The sequence below is a fragment of the Mus musculus genome, chromosome 16 (assembly GCF_000001635.26).
Source record: "Mus musculus strain C57BL/6J chromosome 16, GRCm38.p6 C57BL/6J".
NCBI lineage: Eukaryota > Metazoa > Chordata > Mammalia > Rodentia > Muridae > Mus > Mus musculus.
In genome coordinates this window covers 11,086,443-11,109,907 of record NC_000082.6, presented here as the reverse complement: position 1 = coordinate 11,109,907, position 23,465 = coordinate 11,086,443, and the positions used below count along the sequence as shown (strand labels likewise).

General features: G+C 43.6%; 1 protein-coding gene across 8 annotated transcripts in view; it reads left to right on the top strand.

The window, feature by feature from the left end:
* The window catches only part of Txndc11 (thioredoxin domain containing 11), a 59,735-nt gene that overhangs the window by 24,738 nt on the left and 11,532 nt on the right, over window positions 1-23,465 (top strand). For 4 of the 8 annotated variants that reach the window (XM_006521660.4, XM_006521662.3, XM_006521661.4 and 1 more), the window contains 4 exons: window positions 5,249-5,342; window positions 15,980-16,092; window positions 18,122-18,322; window positions 21,339-22,131. In XM_006521660.4, the coding sequence (XP_006521723.1) occupies window positions 5,249-5,342; window positions 15,980-16,092; window positions 18,122-18,322; window positions 21,339-22,131 (1,201 nt within the window). Of the gene's footprint in view, window positions 1-5,248; window positions 5,343-15,979; window positions 16,093-18,121; window positions 18,323-21,338; window positions 22,132-23,465 lie in introns of those variants that run through there. The other 4 variants (XM_030248911.1, XM_030248912.1, XM_006521659.3 and 1 more) reach the window with 3 other exon arrangements.

Here is a 23,465-nt window from a genome sequence, read left to right as displayed (position 1 = left end):
TTGTTAGGTGAGAGAAAACCTGAGATTTTTGCCGGAAAAACTTCAATGCCCAGCTTCTAATATCATAGTGCTTTTATTCACAAGTCTGTCTGAGTGTTGAGCAAGTATGCAGCATTTCTGTCAGTTCATAGTTTATACTGCTGTGACTAAGAAGGCTTTATTATGAGTTAAAATCAAGGCAGAATGGTTTTAAGTGCCGGTAAGTAAACGTGCATGAAGGGGGCTGGAGAGATGGCCAAGAGGGTAAAAGCACAGGCTGCTCTTCAGAGTGCTCTGGTTCCATTCTCTGTGTCCAGCTGGTGATTCTCAACTGTTGGTACCTCCAGTTCCAGGGCATCTGATCCCTTCAGGCACCAGGCATACATGTAGTTCACATGCATGCATATAGGCACTCACAGACATATATGTCAGAAAAGAAAATTGTGGAAAAAGGGGGGAAATCTTTAAAGAAACACATCAAGGTAATTGCTAATTAGGCCACTAGAGGGTGTGTGCTATCTGCCAAAATCTACTCTAGTTGAAAATGGTGCCTGCATCCCTAACAGCTGTGTTGCAGGAGGTATGAGGATTTGCTGACCTAAACAGCTACTAAGAGTCTACATCGTGGCCAGGGGTGGTGGCGCACACAAGAAGAACAAAGACCAAAGTGTGGACACTTTGCCCCTTCTTAGAATTAGGAACAAAACACCCATGGAAGGAGTTACAGAGACAAAGTTGGAGCTGAGACGAAAGGATGGACCATCTAGAGACTGCCATATCTGGGGATCCATCCCATAATCAGCCTCCAAACGCTGACACCATTGCATACACTAGCAAGCGTTTGCTGAAAGGACCCTGATATAGCTGTCTCTTGTGAGACTATGCCGGGGCCTGGCAAACACAGAAGTGGATGCTCACAGTCAGCTATTGGATGGATCACAGGGCCCCCAATGGAGGAGGTAGAGAAAGTAACCAAGGAGCTAAATGGATCTGCAACCCTATAGGTGGAACAACAATATGAGCTAACCAGTACCCCCCGGAGCTCATGTCTCTAGCTGCATATGTATCAGAAGATGGCCTAGTTGGCCATCAGTGGAAAGAGAGGCCCATTGGTCGTGCAAACTTTATCTGCCTCAGTACAGGGGAACGCCAGGGCCAAGAAGTGGGAGTGGGTGGGTGGGGGAGCGTGTGGGGGACTTTTGGGATAGCATTGGAAATGTAAATGAAATAAATACCTAATTAAAAAAAAAGAAAAAAAAAGAAATATGTGTAGCTAATTTATGTTATTTTTTAAATAATGACATAGCTTCTGTTGAAGAGACATTGCAAGTTTGGTGAACTGTAGATTTTGCTTTACCTACAGCATGACCAGAGTTGTTTCATTATTTTGAAGTATTAATATTAGGTTATGTTATCAAGCATACCAGTTCTCACAACTCAGTACAGACTGCCACAGAATTGTATCTTAGCTAGCACTTAGGATAGACTATACCTGTTACAATTTATTTTAAATTTTTTTATTTTTAGTTATGTGCATTTGGAATGGCATACACACATAAATACAGGTGCTTTCAGAGGCCAGAAGAAGGTGTTGGAGGCCCTGGAGCCTGAGTTACAGGCAGTTGTAAAGTGCCCAGCGTGGGTGCTGGGAACTGAGCTCAGTTCCACTGCAAGAACAGTGTATTCTCTTAACTGCTGAGCTGACTTTGCCATCTCACAGGTTGTGTTTTAAATAGGTAGTATTTTAGAGTTTATTCAACTTTTAATCACCTCATACAGTGTGAAGCTTCAGTTCTTCATTGCTTTGACAGTGAAGAATGAAATGATTTTTGCTGTGTTCGCCATTGTAGTGTTTGGTGAGTTTCCTTGCTCAGACTACTTACTCGACAGTTTCAATGTCAGTTCCTCTGAAGACAGAGGTTCCTTCATCCAGACAGTATGTGCTGCAGCAGTAGAACTGGGAGTGTAGACATGAGTTAGAGGGTTTGCCTACTACACACAAAAGCCCTGGCTTTGATCCCACCACTGTCAAAAACTAAAACTTGCTGCAGTGAGAATAAACTTTATACGTACATGCTTTCAAAGGGCACTGCAAATAGTCCAGGAGTTTTTCATTTTCAAAGATTTAGTGTGGAAGCTGGTAAAGACTGTTCAGTGGGTAAAGGCACTTGTCCCCAAGCCTGACAATCTGAATTTGATCTGTGCTCATATATCAGAGAGAACTGACTCCTCTCTAAGTATTGTCTTCTGACCCCAAATGTCACCACAGCATGTAGACACTCACTCATATGTAATCAATAATTGCCATTAGAAAGAAAAGATTTAGTTGAGATTTCCCTTGAATCAGAGCTTGTATTCTGCATATGTTCATTTTATACATATGTAATTGCATGCACTCATGGATATAGATAACATACCTATGTCATAATACACAACCATTTCCATGAACCTCTCTAAGGTAATGTGATGTGGGAGGAGAGATAAAATTCACATGGAACATTTACTTATTAATATTTGGAACTATTTTACTCCATTGGCTTTGGCTTAGGAGAGTGATCAGAAATTAAAGAAGTTTAAATGAGTCGTTGTAATAGTTTTTATTTTTGGACAGCATTAACAGTTCCTAGAATTTCTGAAAGGTTGTCTTATGTTCATGATAGGAAAGCTTATTCTGTTGTGGAATGGCTGGAAATCCTTAAGAAGGTAAATGTGCTCTGGTGTAACTCTATTATAGGCTGGCTTGTTTAAGGAGTTCTGAAGGAGTAGGACAAAAACAAAAACAAAAACAAACCATTAGTTGCCAGTGTTTGCTTTTGTACTGGGGCTGGTGTTGCATGGGAGAGTGTGTCCTTACCCATGTAGGAGGTGCTGGGTTCCATCTCCAGTACTGCAAATGACATGAAACAACAGCTTCCTTATTTCTTCAGTTTGAGAATAGGCTATTTGCTAGATTTTTTTCTGGATGTTAGGATTAAACATTTCATCTTAGGGTTTGGTTTTGTTTTCCAGAGGAAGACTAGTTGACTTAATTGAATCTAGAGAGTTAACCAAATAGTTTAGCTTGAAAAGAAGAATCTTCAGTATAGACCAGAAACGTCCTCTTTCGTGCAGCATACTATTGGGAGGGATGTTGGGGGACCCGGTGGATTTTCTGTTGTCTGAAACAGTTTCCTGCAAGCCAGGCTGGCCTCAAACTCATACATAATAACTTGGAACTGGGGCTGGAGAGATGGCTCAGAGGCTAAGAGCACTGACTGCTCTTCCAGAGGTTCTGAGTTCAATTCCTAGCAACCACATGGTGGCTCACTGACCCATGCTACCATCTCGCCAGTAAAACGCACGCAGGCCACTCGGATCCTTCTGCAGTACAGCTTTAATACATCTCGAGAGATAGATGATCAGCTTCAGGAGAGGAGACCCAGAGAGCAGAAACCCTTCCCTTTTATAGGCTGCGAAAAAAACGGTTGGAGATGTGCACCACTGGGATTGGCTGCCCACTATCAGTCAGTTAACGCCACGAGAAAGGCAGGGCTCGGGTAATGGAACGATACCCTGACGCCTGCGCACATTTTACTACGAGCAAGGGATGTCAGCGCCATCTTGTAACAGCGACTGTGAGGGCGGCTACTCACATCTCCCCCTTTTCTTTTATTTTAGAAGCAACAGGCCACCCAGTACTGAGAGTGGAGATAGAGGTCAAATCCCCAGTGTGCAAGCATAGGGGCCTTACACAAAACCTCCTCCCAGGCTCGTCACCCGGAGGGGTTTTGGTCCGCTCCCGTGTCGTTTTTCCTGGGGGAAGGACACTTGGACACTCAACCTTCGTCAGCGCCATCTAGGCGACTGTGAGGGTGGCTCCTCACAGCTCACAACCATCTGTAATGAGATCCAATACCCTCTTCTGGTGTGTCTGAAGATTGACAATGTACTCATTCATATACATAAAATAAATAAATCTTTTTTTAAAACGGCAATGTGGAACTCTTTATCTCTTGTTTTTACCACCATGCTGGGCCTTTTCTTTGCTTATTAATTTTATTTTTACTCTTTTTTATTTTTTTGTGAGAAGGTCTCACTGTGTAACCCTGGCTGGTCTTCAAACTCACTATGTAGAACAGGCTGGCATACTGTCTGCCTTCTGAAGGCTGGAATTATGGGCTTGAGCCACCATGACTGGTTATCATTGGTTTTAAATATTATCAACATATGAAATTTCTGTGTCAAATTTTTGAATCCATTTTTCCCTAAGTATCTGTCTTTCTAGTTACCTATAAGAGCATGGTGCTGAGGGCACCAGAGCTAAAGGGCTCATCTGTATCAGACTAATGCCTATAAGTAAGCTTTTCCTTCACTGTTACCATGTGAAGAATTAGCACTGCTTCCAGTAAGAAACCATTGCTTGCATGATCACCACAAGGCCATATATTTAGCTCCTGGAGCCTGGGCTTGAGCTTAAGTCTTCTGACTATAGCTCTATCATTCATCCCTCAAGGATCTCTAACTGCTAGGGTCTTTAGGCAGATGTGATTGTCACAGAACCAAACCAGACAGGGGTGCTGTGACACCTCAAAGACAGCAAGCAAAGCAGATGTATGGTAGGGAACAGCTAATTGTTTTGGCATATGGAAGGGCTATTCTGTGCTAAGCTTACAGGAGTAGATTAAGCAGATGGATTGAGTTTGAGGATAGTGGAGGAGGGCCAGAGTTTCTTTGTAGCTAACCTGACCAGAGAAGGCCTTGCCATTCAGTGGTATTGGATGTGGAGAAAAAGAAGGGACCAGGTTACAGGTGAGGCCAAATATAACCTGATTTCTACCAAAGGGAGAAAGTGATTTTAGAGAGGAAGTGACTGATAGTGAAACCCAAGAAAGATACAAATACAATGATGTTACTGGTCTAATATAACCAGAGTACTGGTTAATACTGATACAATATACCCAGAACTACAAAGAATGAGAATCTGAACCTGTGGGGTTTGCTGCCAGGGCTCTGTGCTGCCAATTGTGGTGGGAAGGTCCGCTTAGGGTTGGGGGAACCCAGTGGGAAGGCTGCTGCACTCCTTCCCTCACCCCAGGATCTGGCTGAATGGAGAGGAAGTTCACCACAGCCCACACACAGCCCTCCTCAGGTGGTCAGATTTAGAAATGAAATGTGGCAGTATATTCACCATCCATTCCTGGCATCACAAGATTTTCTATACTTAAGATAACAGCTATTCATCATTCAGCTGACAGTGCCTATGTCACCAACTGTACTCTTGCCCCTGCAGCCTGGAGTACTCGGATACTTTGAATTCAGCGGTTCACCCCAGCCTCCTGGTTACTTGACCTTCTTCACCTCAGCACTGCATTCGTTAAAGAAAGGTAAAACGAATGTGTATTAAGACATTGGCACATTAAGCAGAGATGTACTGATTTTTATATGTTTTGGCATATAGTATCTTTATGATTATATTTTCTAATTTGCTAGATTCCTTTTCTCAATGTATTTTTAATGAATATTAACTCTCGTTTAACTTCGATTAATAAAGCATTGTACTGTACCAGGTATTTTCTTGCTGGGCATGGTGGTGCATGCCTTTAATCCTAGCACTTAGGAGACAGAGGCAGGTGGATCTCTGTGGGCTCCAGGCCAGTTTGCTGTACATAGGGAGACCATGCCTAAAAATAAATAAATTAATAAAATAATCAGGTCTATTGTTTATTAGATGTAGCATATTATTATATAGAGTTTGACCCTCTGGCGCCAAACCATGTTCTAAGTTTTGTTTGGACTGTTGTTATGTTTTATGTGAAGTGACAGGTTTTGATCTGACTCAGTGCTTACCTGGTCAATAGTTGAGTATGCTGTGCCATATAACTCAGGGCCTTTCCTTCACAGGGTGGTTTCCAAAGGTCACAGGTATGCCACAGAACATCATGAGCCTGCATCAGTCTCACTCCACATCTGTGTGCTACTCCCATATCCTCTTCCTCTTTCCATATTGCTTTGTGTTCTCTCAAGGTCATGGCCGAGTCTGTCTTGTCAGTTCTGTTGGATACATCCATCTACACACTTGTCTCTGATTCTTTTGTTACCATGGTGGTGCTTCACTCACATCTGGACTAGACAGTGGGCACTTAGCTGTTTTTAGTCTCTGCCCTCCTCTTCCCATGATACTTTTCTAACTTTACAAATGTTAGTCCTTTCTAGAAGGCAGAAGAGCCCTGAGACTGTTAGACTCTTATTCATCCCTCAGGGTCCAGCTCAAATACCAATGTCCAATGAGCCCCATTCCTGAACCTAAACTGTTCCTTGTTGTTTCTCCCTAGTAATTATGGATACCTTTATGAATGTAATTATAAAATAATTTGTTGAATGTCTTTTTAAACTTAAATTTCTAGGGGTGGGAGCATGAGTTTTTTTCTAGTGGCTGGGTATTTGCCAAGTGAGTGATCTCTTTAAATGCTGTTACACATTATCCCAATAGATCAACCATCTATTTTTTTTTTAACTGGGTATTAGATTATTTCAGGCTTAAAAACTTACAATAGAGCCGGGCGTGGTGGCACATGCCTTTAATCCCAGCACTCGGGAGGCAGAGGCAGGCGGATTTCTGAGTTCGAGCCCAGCCTGGTCTACCAAGTGAGTTCCAGGACAGCCAGGGCTATACAGAGAAACCCTGTCTCGAAAAACCAAAAAAAAAAAAAAACAAAAACCAAAAAAAAAACAAAACTTACAATAGTACATCATTATTATATCAAACAATTATATGACTGACTACTTTACTGTGCATTGTTTTGGGGTTTTATGCACAGAGAATTGACTCTGGGAGATACTAAGGGGGAAGGTGACCTGTTGTATAAGTGTGTCCTGTCGTCTTATGCCCTTTCACTGAGCTACATCCCCAACCCTCCTCACTGATTTTATTTTGAGACAAGGTCTCACTAAGTTGTCCAGGCTGGCTTTGAACTTGCAGTTGGTCTACTGTGGCTGCCACAGAGGTAAGATTGCAGAGCTGTATCATTAGGTTTAGCTCCAAGTTTGAATTCTAAAAGTAAAATACAACTTAAATAAGTTTAGAAGCACACATTTAAAGCTCTTCATGAAAGAACATAAATAAAGTTGTATTTGAAAGGGAACCCAGTAATCCCTGAAATGAAGGCAGCATTTAATTCTTCAGCTGAAGGGCTATTTTGGGATCATGAAAGATTGTTTTTTGTTTTGATTGCTTATATTCTGTTATGCCACCTTAGTAAGTCATTTATTTTAAACTGCTTTTTCATTTGCAGTTTTTCAGAAGGAAAAGCCTTTCCAGATACAAGACGGTAGCCTTCCTTCCCTCCCTTTCTTTCCTTCAAGCTAGATGAGAACAAAACAGGGATAAATGACATGGGGGGGGGGGGGTTGGTGGCATTTACAGTCTGAGCTACTTAGTGAGCTGAGGCAGGGGGACTCATTTGAGACTAGTCCTAGAAAACAGCAAGACCCACATTCCAGTACAAAAATGATAAAACAGAAACTGGGAGAAAGGTATAGCTGGTAGAGCCTCCCCTCTAGGATGCTCAGGGCCCTGGGTTCTTTCTCCATATCACAGAAGCAAACCACACAAAGCCAAGATGAACATGCTTGGTAATTCCCCCGCACCCTGCCATCTCTGATGACCTGTGTGGTTGGACTTACCTTTTCTCTCTCCTCCTACAGTGCTTCTAGCCAGGTCTTAGAATCCTGCTGCATACAGTGTTAGGAGCTGAGATTCCCACTTGCTCATCCTAAGTGACTAAGTTCCCACTTACACTTAATGAACCGTTTTCTTAAGAAGAAGACACGTTTGGAGTTATTTTTAACTTAATCTGTATACCCTGAAGGAGAACCTGAGATGAGTCTTACCCTGAGCATCTGGATTTGCCCTCCCTTTTCTCTTGCTGACTCTAGGACTTATTGTCCTTATTGTTAATAATAGGTCACATAAGAGAAACGTGTGCATGCTCTTTTTAAAATTTATTTATTTTTTATATATGTGAGTACACTGTCACTGTCTTCAGACACACCAGAAGATGGCATTGGATCCCATTACAGATGGCTGTGAGCCACCATGCTGTTGCTAGGAATTGAACTCAGGACCCCTGGAAGAGCAGTCAGTGCTCTTAACTGCTGAGCCATCTCTCTAGCTCAAGGTGATCATTTTTATAGACATAAATATGATGAATATATGGCTTTCTAAGCTGTTACTACTTGGTAAAGTGTAGATAGATCCTACTTCCCCTAGTTCTTGTGAAGTTTTTTTTATATACATCCATGCCTTCCGGTGGATTAGGGTTGGGATTATGTTAAATATGGGAATGGGTTTGAAGTCAGTTCATAGGCTCATACTTACCTTCCCTTTCTCACGCATAGCATGGTTATTCATTTAGTTACAGCTTCTTTTGGTTCTTCAGTGTAGGTCTTAGTGGGTTCTCATTAATGCTTGGTCATTTCCAAGTATTTAACTGTGGGCCTGTACCTGGTGCTTCTAGGACCTAAAGAAAAACAGCCTTATCCAGACAGCAGAGTCTTGTTCTTAGAGCCATTCAGTGTCAACAGTCTTTATTATTCTTTTGCTTAAAGAAATGTGCCAGCTGGTAGGGGTGCGCACCTTTAACCCATGCACTCAGGAGGCCAGCCTGATCTATAGCATGAGTTCTAGGACAACCAGGGCTACACAGAGAAACCCTGTCTCAAAAAACCAAAGGAAGAAACATAATAGTTGGTGATGGTGGCTCATGATTATAATCCTATAATTCTAGAGGTGGAGGCAGGAGGTTTCCTGTGAATTAAGACCAGCTTAGATTTCAGAAGGAGACCTTGTCTTTAAAAAGAAAAAGATGAAAATTTAGTAGTGGGCTTAATGGCTTACATGTATTTTCTTTTTTTTCATCTTAAAGGAGCTTTGTCCTAGTAGCCTTTGAAGGACACTTCAGCTCTAAAATGCCGAGATCCTTCTACAGTAATTATAGGCCTGTGAAGCAAGAGTGCTTCTCATGTCTTTAAAGGGTTGTCTTGAGGGAAAGAAACACCTCATGTGGATGACTTGATTAGCACATAGTACAGCCTAAAATAGGTGGAAGAGGGCTTGTAAGCCCATGTTCAGACTGGCCACCTTCTCAGAGGGTGGAAAGGAAGGAGTTTAAAGGGGACTGTTTGAGCACTTCACACTGCTTTGGGATCTGATGAACAGGACTGCTGCTGTGAGAGTGTATATTTTCCTGTCATGGAGATGCGTGACAACAGCTATTTAGCTCTGTAGTGTATGTTCTTCTAAAATAATATATCTGGAACTGCATCTTGCTTTTCCTCTTTTTCCAGCTCACAAGAGAGGATTCTCTGTGTTTAGTGGTGTCTTGACAAACACTGACATGTGTTTATGGTCTCCAAATGCCAGATTTCTTTCTACACAATTGTTTTAGTCTTTATGTGAAGAATCATAAAAATATATAAACCTCAAAGTTAACATTTCTAGGGGAACATACAAATATTGCGGTAGTTTATACATAGCGAACATTTCTGCAATGTGTCCTTTTTTGCTGGGGGATGGTATTTTGAGGCAGGGTTCTCTGTGTAGCCTCACTGGCCTAGAACTCACTCTGTAGACCAGGCTGGCCTCAATCTCAGAGATCCACTTGCCTCTGCCTCCTGAGTGCTGAGATTAAATTGTATGCCACTACCTACCACTTGCCTACTCTGCCCTCTCTCTCTCTCTCCCCTTTTTTTTTAAGGATTTTCATTTGATAGGCATGTCTAACATTGGAGTATGAAGTCGTCATCATAAGTGCACTGAGGAAGGAGTCCCCAACTACAGTGGGACAGTTGTTATCCTCTTTTAGCATAATCTTATTTTCCTTTTTCCAATTTATCTAAAACCCTGAAGAAGAAAAAGAGAGAAAACCAGAAGTTAATGAGAATAAAATAAGGGCTATTTCCAGGCCACACTGGTTTGCCTATTGAAAGGTCACAGTTAACCAATGTAAAGAAGTTTAAAAAAAAAATGCCCAGAAGAGAAATTTCCCTAGAGGTAAATCATGTTTCAATCGTGCCGATTAAATACATGTAGCTTAATCTGCTGATACTTAGTTATGGAGTAGACCAGGACATCCTTATCACTAGGTGTCTGCATCATTTTCTCTTGACCCAGTGTTCCTCTTTGTTCAGACCCTGAGAGATTAGCTCATACAGAGCTCTCCTGGAGGTCTAAGAGTCCTGCCTTGTTCAGCCCTGGCTTGTTTGTTCTTTGGGGATCCTGGGGTACAGTACTCCCAGAACACCAGGTGCTATAGGTGTCTGAGGCAATTAAATTGTATCAGCTCAGTTTCTAGTTAGAATGTCTATCTCTTTCTGAAGAAGTGGGGAGGAAATGTCATCTTTGATGGTAATTTTCACAACGTTTGAGGAATGAGGAAGTTTAGGAGATACTGTCTTGTGTCCTGGCTGTCCTAAAACTCACTCTGTAGATCAAGCAGGCCTGGAACTTAGAGATCCACTTGCCTCTGCCTCCCAAGTGCTGGGATTAAAGGTCTGAGCTGCCATGCCTGGTCTTCTATTCTGTTTTCTAATGAATGAGGCTATTCTTACTCTTCCTTTAGCATTTGAATTGATGTAGTTCATGGCTCAGAAGAGGTATGTTCTCTTTAATATAAAATTGGTTTTGATATTTCATACTGACTTTAAGGGAAATGGTACTAAAAAAAACAGACTGAGGTGAGAGCGTTCAGAAACCCCCTAACAGAATTCTGATGCGAGCATGAGAGTCCAGATTGACCTGGAGGGAAACCTCAGGGAATTTCACCTCCTTCATTCTCCTTGCATCCTTAGAGAGCAAAAGTGGTGGGTAAGCTGGGCAGTGGTTGCACATGCCTTTCATCCCAGCACTTGGGAGGCAGAGGCAGGCTTATTTCTGAGTTCCAGGACAGCCAGGGCTACACAAAGAAACCCTGTCTCAGAAAAAAAAAAAAGTGGTGGGTCTTGACAAATGTGTGTGCAAGGAACAGGAAAAGTGACTAAAGCTGTCCCTAGGTTACATGGGAATTGGGGTGATGTAGTCTGTTAGTGGCAAAGAGCCCCAACCTTCTAACAAATGGCCAGAAGGTGAGATTGAGAACTCAAAGCAAGATAGCTGACCACTGAAAACCCATCAGACTTTGTGGACACACCAGTGCCTTCTGTTGTTCCCTTTGTGCAGTGTTCATGGAACATGTCCTATCTTATAGTGTGCCTAAGAGTGGCTCAGTGAGCTCTAAGGACACAGGGTCCATGCCTCAGCTCTTACAACAGGACAGTTAGTCTGAGTGTTTTCCTGTTCCCTCCTAGAGAGAGTAAATGGCCACAGTTCAGGCTCTGGTCACCTTTATCTGATTAGCTATTGGCACATGCAGCTGTTTCCTTGCCCAGATGTTCTTTTAAGAGCTTGTCACATTTATAGTCACTTTTGCTACCATTTGCTGCTTTGTGGTTACTGGGGATCTAAAGCTGGCTAAGGAAAAGGCTAATAAATAGACTGTATGAGACCTATAAGAATTAGTTGAGAGGCCTGAAGAGATGACTCAGTATTTCAGTAAGTGAGCATACTGCTCTTGCAGGCAATCTAGGATCATATCTCAGTATCCATGATAGGGACTCACAGCTGCTTATAACTGTAGCTCTTGGTGCATGTACCCAGATACATATAGAAACAGATTTTTCTAATCTTTTTTCTTTTATTAAAGATTTATTTATGTATTTATATGAGTACTATGTGCATGTACACCTGAATGCTAGTAGAGGGCATCAGGTCCCCGTTATAGATGGTTGTGAGCCACCATGTAGTTGCTGAGAACTGAATTCAGGATCTGAGTTCTGATTGTGCTCTTAACCATTGAGCCATCTTTCCAGGTCCCCTTTTTTTCTGATCTTAAAAAAGTAATAGAATGTGACTTTTCTCATGTTAGATTTATTTGGGGTTGGGGGTTCAAGACAGGGTTTCTCTGTATAACCCTGACTATCTTGGAACTAGGTCTGTAAACCAGGCTGGCCTAAACTCAGACCTACTTGCCTCTGCCTACATTAAAAGCATGCACTACCACACCTGGCTCTTGGTAGATTTTTCTTGGAGGGGGAAAGGGAGGAGAGAATATGAGCCTTAATTTATTTTAAATTCTTTAACATATTCGAAGTTGTTTTGTTTTGTATTTTTCCATTAGACCCTCTCATGGAGCCTAGGTTAACCTCAAACTCCCATCATAGCTAAAGATGACCATGAACTCCTGATCGTTGTACCTCCTATTACATCTGGCTTTCATAATTCTTAATTAAAATATTGGAGCCTCATTGCTTTTAGAACAAAAGGATCCATTTTATAAGTGACAAAGAGGACATGTGTAAGACGTGCCAGTGCCTGCTTTAACATGGTGCACTCACATTATTCTTAGACTGTAAACTGTAATCCAAATATTAATTATTGCACAAGATCGCAAACTTGATGTACTTCTTTCTGGAAAATTTCCACCATGTTCACAAGTTTCAGAGTTGCAGTGTGTTAGGCTGTGCTTTGTGCAGACAACCTGCTTCATTCATGCTGGTGCAGTTAAATTGCTGTTGAGTGGCCCCATTCAGCCTCCAGGCAGGCTGTCACTTTTTATTCTTCTGCTGCAGCATATCATGCTGGAGACACCCTTTCCTGTGCAGTGTCACATAGGCTCTGGAAACTTCAACTGTAGCTTAGGTGCTGCCTTTTTTTTTTTTCCTGATATTTTTATCATCTGAACTTAATGTGTCGAACCATTTAAAAGAAAGTGGCTCATTGGTAAGAGTGTCTGCTAGCATGTGGAAGACCCAGGGTCCATCCATAGGACTGTAACACACATCTCTCCCTGCTTTTTTCCCTCTCTTCAGCCTCTTCTGTAGGAACCTGGTGCCTTCTGTGGAGACTGACAGTTGGGGAGAAGGTCTGAATGCTGGGTATACTCTTTGGTGGCTTCCAGCCATTCTTAGTTCAAGGTCTCAGCAGATAGAACCAGGAAACACATGCATTTATACCTATATGTGAAAGCATCCATGTATTATCTTAAAGATTTATTTATTTATTTTATGTATGTGAGTACACTGTAGCTGTCTTAGACACATCAGAAGGGGCCATCAGATCCCATTACAGATGGTTATGAACCACCATGTAGTTGCTGGGAATTGAACTCAGGACCTCTGGAAGAACAGCCAGTGTTCTTAACCGCTGAGCCATCTCTCCAGCCCCACATCCATACTTTTATATCCTATACATAGGTGAAAATGAAAAGCTAGCTTATACAGTTATCTCTGATTCCAGGCTGACACAATAGTATTCATTTTAGCCTTCTTCTCCTACAGTGTAACTTCTTACCCCAGTACTAAAAATCCTGGTTCCCATGATGGCAATATACATGGGTAAAAAGGTGTGTTAGTAGTTCAGGACTGCCAGTTACATAGCCTCGTGGGAAGCATTTTTAATGAGATTCATGGACTTAGCCCAGTTCTCTTGACCCTTAGTTTTACAGTTCTGCAGTTACTGGGGTTCATTGTCTCCCTACCCTCACTGTGATGCACTGACTTGCAGTTGGATTTTTTGCTAGTGATTGCTTTCTATAGTATCTTCCCCACCATTTTCCTTGCATGACTGTGGCTCTGAGTCAGATGCCCAGGTACATGCAGCCTCCCCACAAACCACTATTTTGCTTTCTAGTCTATTCTTTCTGTGTTTCTCTTGAGTCACTTTAAGTCGTCAGGTTTGTGTTTAGGATTGTTCACCTAGAGAGGCATCCCACTGTTCCAGTCAGCTGCTCCTCACCTGATGGTTAAGGCTGGCAGTGCTGGAAGTGGGACTTGGGATTGAAGAAAACGTTTTCCATTTTTGAGACAGGATCTTATTATGAAACAGCTTAAGCTGGCCTGGACTCACTCTGTAGACCAGGCTGGCCTCAGACTCACAGACACTCACAGACACCTGTCTGTCTCTGCCTACAATGCTAGGATTAAAGGTGTGTGTACCACAGTGCCAGGCTTTGAAGGTGATGCCTTTATGTGTTGAATTTGTTCAGATTTGTATATTGGCTACTTGGTAAGCTGAAATTTAACTGATCTTATTTAACATCTACAGTAAGGAAGGAGAGTGGGAAAGGACGAAGTGTTCCCTACACTATCTTCTACATCCCCCTTCAACACTGAACTTTATTTTATAATTGTTCAAACTTTATAGTATGCATGGTCCCTGAAAAATAAGGAGGACTGAGCAGGGAAAGCTAACAACCTGGATTCTGTCCCCAGAACTTCCCTTTACTCTCTACAGTCATGCTATGGCAGATGCACACACAGCAGACTAAAGCCTATTTAGGTATTCATCTATCTATCTATCTATCTATCTATCTACCTACCTACCTACCTACCTACCTATTTTTAGTGATGAAAACATCACATGGGTGGATGTGACCCTCTTTGTGCCCCAACACCAAACTAAACTTTACTCTCCTTTCAGATTCTTCTTGCTCTGTTTGAGGCATGTCTCCATATTTTGTCCAACTCAGTCTTAAGCTCTTCCTAGGCTCAAGCATTCCTCTTCCTCAGTCTTCAGAATATCTGGGACTATATGTGGTATGCCTCTTCACCCTCTTTCAGGTTCTTTATAGATTTCTACTCCCCTGTGCCCATTAGGAAAGAATACTGTTTTCCAAGCATGAGAGATGTTGTTTTAAACCTTAAACAGAAGTTGTACTGTGTTGGAGGTGTTTCTGTTCTTCTCCTTTCTTTTTCTCCTTCTCTGTCTGTCTCCCTCCCTCCCTCCTCCCTTCTTCCCCCTCTTTTTCTCCCTCCCTCTCTCCTCCCCCTCTCTGTTTGCTAAGACATGGTTTCTCTGTGTAACAGTGCTGGCTGCCCTGAAACTTGCTTTGTAGACCAGACTGGCCTCGAACTCAAAGAGATCCACTTTCCTCTGACTCCTGAGTGCTGGGACTAAAGGTGTGCGCCACCATGCCTGATGTGCTGTCCCTTCTTTGTTGCTAGCAGGCCACAAACTTCTGTTGTCAAGTGTCGAACTTTACGATCTCTGCTTGTGTTATTTCAGGGCCCCCGGTGTTCTCCTGGTCATTGATACTCTATATTCCCCATGCCTTACATTTCAGGCTCAGTTTGAAGGTCAAAAGTGGTATTATTTTGCTTTCCTCAGAGTGAGATTGGGTACTTTTTGATGTAATGATTATCCAGGTCCATTCCCTTTCTGTGGTGTGCACATTTCAATCATTTTTTTTATTGTCAATTTGTGTGAGTTGTTTGTATATGCTAGATTCACTCATTTCACATATAGTTAGTGGCATGCGATGCTGCTCAGTTGGTAGAGTGCTTGCCTAACATGCATAAAACCCTGGGTTTGCTCCCCAGCACCCTATAAACTGCTTGTGGGGACACATTCCTTTAATCAAGTATTGGGAAGGTGGAGGCAGGAGGGTCAGAAGTTTAGAGTCGTCTTCATCCAACTAGGGTAGCAGCAATAAATAAGAACTTAAATTCCTAAGAGGAATTTGGATAAAGTAAGATGTAAATAAATGAATAAGACAACATAGGTACTTACAGGTACCATCAAAGTAAGAAGAAAGTCCCGCCATCTCCCCAAAACTTCCCTCCCCTGAATACTTGATACTAGGCAGGTAGTGGGGGAAAGTGAGCGCACAATGAGTAAGGCGAGGAGCTGGATGTGCTCAGAGACAGCAGCGTGTGCCTCCCCAGAGATAGGCTTGTGTGAGCAAGGAAAACAGGGTGGCTAGGCGGACAGTCAGATAGCTGCAGGTGGATGTCATGTGGCAGTCTCCTCACCCCGGCTGACTGCGAGGGAAGGGTCTAGCTTCTGCAACTGCTCCTTCCAGGGCCAGGCCAGGTTAGCAAGCAACAGCCGTGCTCTCGGGGCTGGTGCATTAGGACTGGATCAGTGGGTTTGTGTTGTTGTAAGGCCTGGGCCCTCTCTTATTTAATAAAGGAACATTTTCTGTTTCAGATTACCTAGGAACAGTGCGATTTGGGGTTATCACAGATAAACACCTTGCGAGACTGGTATCCTTAGTGCACTCTGGAAGTGTGTATTTACATAGACATTTCAACACATCACTTGTAAGTATTTTAAAATCACATTTGTATTAGCGCAGCGGTTCTTAACCTTAGTAGGTCACAGACTCAATTAAGAACTGGATGAAATGTATGAGCCTCTCCCTCGGAAAGAACATGTGATTTCATGTACAAATTGAGAATTCCTGTAAGCCCACTCTAGAACCTAGTCCTGATTAAGATCCGTGCCTTAGAGGACTCTTAACTGTGCTGTCTAGAACCTGTTTGCTTAGATTTTAGAGTCTGGAATAGCTTTGCTGGGTTGTTGCCCTTCTTGAGTGAAGCTGCGGCTACTCAGTGGTGATCTCTCACTCTAGGTGCATGATCTCTGAGATGAGCGTCTACTGGGCAGTATTGTTCGTGTGTTCTTGTATGACGTGCAGGGGCATGAGCAGCTTATCCCTGCACTAATAGTGCAGTGTTGAAGTTGTTGTCAAGACACAGTGAGGAGCTGATAGCTTCTCACCTCAGAGGACCTGGTTCTCACCGTCTCCTTTGTCTCCTGACTTCCTTTGCCTTTGTGCTGAGCCTGCTGCCACTCACCCACTCTGAGCATTGAGCTTCACAACTGTGTTCTTGCTACTTAAATAGTCGTTGCTGACAGGATATTTTCTGAAGTATTTTATTTTTAATTATATTTATTTCGTCTCACACACGCCACGGGTCCAAGGACAATTTGTAGGAGTTCATTTTCTTCTACCACAAATGTCGTAGGAATGGAACTCAGGTTGTCAGACTTGGCAGCAAGTGCCTTTATCCACTGAGCCCTCTGGATGGTCCTCTGAAGTGTTTTCATTGCTGACAGGATCACTGGTATTTGGTTTCAGTGGAGATTTCTTCAGGTCTTTCTAGATGCTGTCGAAAACTCAATAGGGATTGCCCTTGCTTGCCAGTCATTTTAGCATCTGTCTAATTCTTAGAGCTCACAGATATTGTGCTTTTTTTCTTGGTATTCATATTCTGTTAAAATGTATTTTTGTGTTTTCCAAATAGAAATGTTTTAAACCCCCACTGTCCTCCTCTGAGCATTGCTGCTGGCTGCCTCTCCACAGCCTGCCCACTCTCCTTGTGCCTGTCTCACTTTTTACTTCCTCTGCTTTGCTAGCTCTCATTTTCTCACACCATCGTTTTAGCCGACGTGTATTTATAGCACAGAACACTGCAGAAGAGTAAGGGGGAAAAGGAGAACTGGGCAGTAGTTCTGGGCAGTGTTTACCAGCATATATCTTTTATCAAATGAAGTATTATTGGAAGGTTAGAGTCTTAAAAAGCAGTAGGCACATTCATGTGAAGTCACTTAGGTCTCCATTCTAGTGTTCCCAACGCTTCATTTTGTGAAACTTTCCAAAGTACCACTCTGGAAATTGTTTGAAACTTGTGATTTATATCAAGTGTCTTTCAAAAGTACTTTTATATTACAAACAACAACAACAAAACCCAAAGGGAAAACGCCTCCAAGTGTCTCTTTCCTGCTACACATGATGTGATCTACAGCCCGTGTAAACTCAGGTCACTCTGCTGAATCCCTGTTCAATGCCAGGAATGTGTCCAGCTGCTGGGGTGACCTCGAACAAAGCCTTTAGAGCTTCTGCCTAGTGGATGCTTCACTCTGGCCTCTGGGACAGAATCTGACAAGCTAAGATTAAGATATAACATCCTGTAACAATAGACAATGGACCTAGATTATTATAAACACCACGTGGTGCTCTGTAACTCTCCTTAGGGTGTTTAGAGGTCATTACAGCCACCTGAAGACAGGGAGAGTGTCTGGATAGTTGAGTCTCTCAGGGGACAAAAGGTGAACCCAGTGATATGAAAGTCACCTCTTGCTCCCATGGTGGCTTTCAGCCCACTTGTTGAGACTGTGTGGAGAGGTGGGCTAAGTGTTGGCTTTATGGCCCGTAGTCATGGCCTCTGGGTGCCTTTTCCTCCCTTACAGTGCAGCTTGACCCGGCCTCTGGAGTGCGGTACTAGTCTTTCGCTCTGCCTTGTCTAACACACCTCTACATTATTCTGTTATATTTGTCCTTGGCAGGTCTTCCCCAGGGAAGTCATGAACTTCACAGCTGAGAACATCTATAAGTGGGCCTCAGAAAACCAGGAGACCCTCTTCCGATGGCTACAGCCTCATGGAGGCAAGAGTCTGCTGTTGAACAATGAGCTGAAGAAAGGACCAGCACTCTTCCTGTTCATACCGTTTGATCCCCTAGCCGAGAGACATCCTCTTCTAGATGAGGTAAGAGGCCTAGTGATTCTGACACCTGTCAATAGATCTCCTTCCACGTTAAAGGGCACTAACTAATCCATCATCACAAGGAGTCATCAGGAATAGTTGCTGGGGCTCAGTGGCTTTTGCCTGGGACCGGGATTCCCCAGCTTCTCTTGTCTATTCGTTGCTCCAGTCTGGGGTGAATAGCAGAGAAGGGAAATGAACTTGTTTCCCCAGAGACCTAGTAAACAGCACTTCTTCAGATGGCTGCACTGACCTTCCTGTTGAGGGGCGATGGGAGCTCAGGCAAGCTGGTAAAGCCTAGGGCCTGCCACTTTTGGGGACCTCGCCAGGCACAGCTGCACTGATGATGTGTGTCTTTCTCTAAACCTTATAGGCAGGTTTCCAGAGACAGCTGCCCTGCCTGGAGTCTTCCCTCCCTCCTGCCTTGCTTTCTGGGATATCCGTTCTCTCTAGACATGAGTTCATTTTACACGTGAATCATTTGGAGGCACTTAGAGGGAGCAATAGCAATCAGCAGAGAGCCTGGGATTGCTAAATTGGATTTACTAGGCTTTTTTTTCTTTCCTTCAAGGATCCCTTAATTGGCCCAAACTATAATCTGAATCACTGTAACACAGCCCAGGCGAAGCAGACAGTGCCTGTCCCTGGGCCTCTCAGCACTGCTCTGGAAGCTGGGGAGGAAGTCACTAGCCAGGCTCGCCATGCTGTTCTCCAGCATTTGTTTCAAGTTGCCATCCCGACTGGGAGCTTTCTAATGGCTGCACAGCCTGGCTTTAAAGGAAAAGTAGAGAGAAGTGAAGCGGCTCTGTTCCTCCCACTGAACTGAAGTGGGACTCAAGGCTCCATTCTTTACAAAGTGTGCACTGCATGAATGCTTTATGGTCCAAGAAGCTCTTTCCATGCCCAGGCCTCTGTACCATCTAGATTAAGAGTTGACAAGGTCTTTGGAGGTTTTTACTTTAACTTTTGAGACGTGACTTGACTTGAGCATGCAGGGTGCAGGGCAATGTTGGCAGGAGTCTAGTCCCTCACTTCAGAGGGCTGAGGTTAAATTTGGCACCAAAGGGAGGCTTTGCTTCTAGCCTCATGTTCTCAGATGATCATGTCCCTACACCTTCTGTTTCTATAATCTACTAACAGGCTTTAAAAAAAAAAAATTCAGTTTCACCTGTGACTCCATTCCCCAAGCTCTTATGGGTGCTCTGAGGTAGGTGGAGTCTGTCACCTCCCCTCCACATATGGCTGGTATGGTCCTTAATATTATGCATTTCTGCGACAAGCAGCATCTGCTCAGCACTTTCCCTCCACGTGACAGGTCAGCCTGGCCAGTGTTCATTGAGTACTGGGAGCTCATGGGAGAGGAAGTATGTGGCAAACACTGGCATCTGGTCTCAGAAGATGGTCTAATCTAGAATCAAGAATCTGCTTATAACTCAGGCAGAGGACAGTCAGGCTCAGCTAGGCCAGGGTCAGGAAGTGGAAGAAGAGGGCAGGAGAGGCTTAGAAGGAAGCAGGCACACCGGGTAAGGAGGGAACTCAGGTAGCTTTGTTTTCCATTGCCATTGTGGGCCTAGGTCTGGGCAGACACTTAAAAGCACTTACACACCTGAGGGCATACTAGGCAAGGATGCTAGTAACAGTTGTAGGCTTTGTGTAGTCCAGAAGTGACCAGGTGGTGGCTACACCAAGCCTAGGAGTGCCAGCTGCCTTACACATGTTCTCCACGAATGCACACTCCATCCTGCATGTGTACACACAAAGAAAACATACATCTTGACACCAGGAACACCAGCCCCTCATGTCCCTAAGAGCATTCTTGAGACACCATGCTGTATATTATGCAACATGCTAAAGGAAGCACTTGTCTCCGCCTCCAAAACCCCTTTGACTTGTTTTCTACTCTGAGTAGTCTTTGGGAATTGGCACATGTGCTGTCAAGAATCTTGTCCAAAAAGATAATGATGTTTATATGGGTCAGGGGTCATTTAAAACATCTAGTTTACCTTCTAAAGTGTCTTTTTATTCTAAGAATTAGTCTGTAAATATGTTTTGAACTAATCTTCTATAAATACTGTTATAGAAGTTATATAAGTGGAAAATTATTCATTAAATGGTTCATACATACTGATAGACTTTTTGTTTGAGACAGTCTCACGGGCTTTGAACTCACTAAGTAGCTGAAGATGGCCTTAAACTTGAAAGTAAAGTGGTTCAGGAGTTAAGAAAAAGGAGGGTGTGGCCTGAGAAGACTGGGCAGGAATAGAGGACTAGCTGGTTTCTAGCTTGAGGCTAAAACCTAGCAACTGTGGTCCAAGGAGGGGAGAGATGCTCTAGAAAGGAAAGATGGGTGTGGACTATTGGGAGCAGGGTGGTTGGTGATCTCCTGTGTGGCATGGATGTATTTGGAAGAATATATGCTGTAAATTTACTTAAATGTCCAATGTGTTTGAGAAGTTTTCAGACTTACTGAGGACTAGAGAAAAATGACAGCATTGGAGAATGTTAAAGGTATAAAGAAAGAATGCTCACCTGAGAGGCAAGAGGGCTCCATTTCTTTCTGTCGGGATACATTCCTGATCTGAACAGTTTTGCCTGCTGGACTTTATCTATCTATGGTGGGCAGGTATCTCTAGAACCTTCTGACTCAAAGTAGTGGTTCATTGTGCGCTGAACCACACAATGTTCAGAGGGGAATGTTGTAAAAAAATAACTCAAGACTCCTGTATTAAGAGTCTGGTGTGAGCTGGGCAGTGGTAGTGCATTTCTTTAATCCCAGCACTTGGGAGGCAGAGGCAGACATATCTCTGTAAATTTGAGATATGTAGATATGCCGCTCTGTAGAGAACTGTCTGTAGAGAAACCCTGTCTCAAATAACTAAAAACAAGACAACAACAACAAAAGTTTGTCGTGACTACTTCTCTCCTGCCTGTGACTCAGGGATGCCATCCAAGCAGCAGAGCTGCCATTTTCCACATCCATAAAATTTGGGCCTCTTACCACTTCTGCTCTGTCTTTCAGATCACCGAAGTGGCCTTGGAATACAATAACTGTCATGGGGACCAGGTGGTAGAGCGCCTCCTTCAGCACCTGCGGCGGGTAGAGGCACCTGTGCTCCAGTCCCTGGCACCAGAGCTGCCAGCTTCACTGCCTGATACTCAGCTGATGGCAGCATCCCCCTGCTGTAACACGGTGGTGCTGCCACAGGGGCCAGCCCTCTCCAGGACTCACAATGTCTGTGAGCTGTGTGTCAACCAGACAGTGGGTGGTACCAGGCCTAGCTCAGTGAGTGTGCCACAGTGCAGCTTCTTCGAGATGGCAGCCGCTCTGGATTCTTTCTACCTCAAGGAGCAGACTTTTTATCATGTGGTGTCGGGCAGCATAGAATGCAGCAATTTTTTAACCTCCTATAGCCCTTTCAGCTACTACACTGCATGTTGCAGGACCATATCCCGGGGCATGGCAAGCTTTACTGGCTCTGAACAGAATGTCTTGACAGCCCCAGCCATCGAGTTCTCTTCCTTAGAGAAGAGCTGTGAGGCCACTGCCCCGAGCTCCATTCCTCACATTGAGGAGAACAGGTACCGCTTTCCTCAAGTGGGCCTCACTAGCACAGCCTTCACGGGCCTGAGCTGCAGAACCAACAAGACCCTGAACATCTACCTTTTGGATTCCAATTTATTTTGGTTATATGCAGAAAGACTGGGTGCCCCGAGCTCTGCTCCTGTGAAGGAGTTTGCCACAATTGTTGATGTGAAAGAAGAATCTCACTATATCCTGGATCCCAAACAAGCCCTCATGAAGTTCACTCTAGGTACTGTGGGTGGTTTGCCCTCCTCCGCATAATCAGCTTTACTTAGCTTAAGAGCTGTCATTTGCACTGATGGTCTCATTATTCCTAATCATGGGGGTGACACCAGCTTCAGAGCTCATGTTAAGTCTTCAGACAACTGATGGAAAAACTGTCTTTATCTGTTGGTTGGTCAGTTTGAAAAGAAGCTAGTTTGTCCAGGAAATAGAGCAGAAGCTTCTGTCTATCAAAATTTGGTGCAGTTTGTCAGCTAACCTGTAGGGGCTAAGAGTCTAAGACTGGCAACTTCTGTCACCTTTCCAAAGCAGAGCAAATGCTAATCACAAGGAACCTGGCTCCCATGCCAGACAAAGTGGTGAGAGCCTTTCTAGTGGAGTGTGCAGAGGCTGATGGACTTGGCCAGTAATGGCACCACAGTTGAAAGGAGCTGAAGCAGAAAGAAGTGCACTTAGATTGTCTTGCTCACTCTTGCTCTATGGGGTTGAATGTATGAGTCTCAGGGCCACCAGGCCCCATTTGTTGTGCTGAACTTTTATAGCATGTTGAAGAAGCCTGCCTTATCCTCCAGTGCCTACATTGCAATATACAAGTGTTGAGAGCACGTGCAGTTAAAAACCACGGGAGGTGGCCTAAGCCTTTTTACTGTGGGAAAACAGCCCAGCGTTGACTCCCAGGGCTTGGCAGCAGCAGCAGCAGCTCATGCTGCCCTGTCCCCAGACTCTGCCGAGGTTTCTGACACGCAACACAAGAAACTAAGAATTCAAAAGCCTTGTTAGTTCAGCATCACTGGAGGTGCAGGGAGAGCCAATGCTTGCCAAGTGGAGGAAGGAGGAGTGTGATAGTGAGAGGAACTTGAGCTCTAAGTTTAGAGACTATGAAGACAGGGTGAGCATAGCTCCTTAAGTCCTAGTCCTTTTGTCTGTCCAGGTGAAACGTTCAAATTAGCCACCTTCATGAAAGGACTCATGAAATGTTGGTTATTCTGTGTCAAATTATATAGTATAATCACAAGAGCTCTTTGATGCTCAAAGCAAACCTGTGGTCAGCCACTTTATGGAGTACAGTTACTCCCAGTTTATGATGTGTTGGTATATTTGGCTTTCTTAAAATGAAACAAATATGTATTTTGTTTTTATGTATATTTTTATTTTATGCGCATGAGTGTTTTGCTGCATGTCTGTCTGTATACCACATGTGTGCAGTACCTGCCTAGGCCGTAAGAGGATGTCAGGTCCCCTGAATCTGAAGCTACAGGTGGTTCTGAGCCACTATGTGGGTGCTAAGTATCAAACCTGGGCCCTCTGGAAAAGCAGTCAGTGCTCTTAAGCCATTTCTCT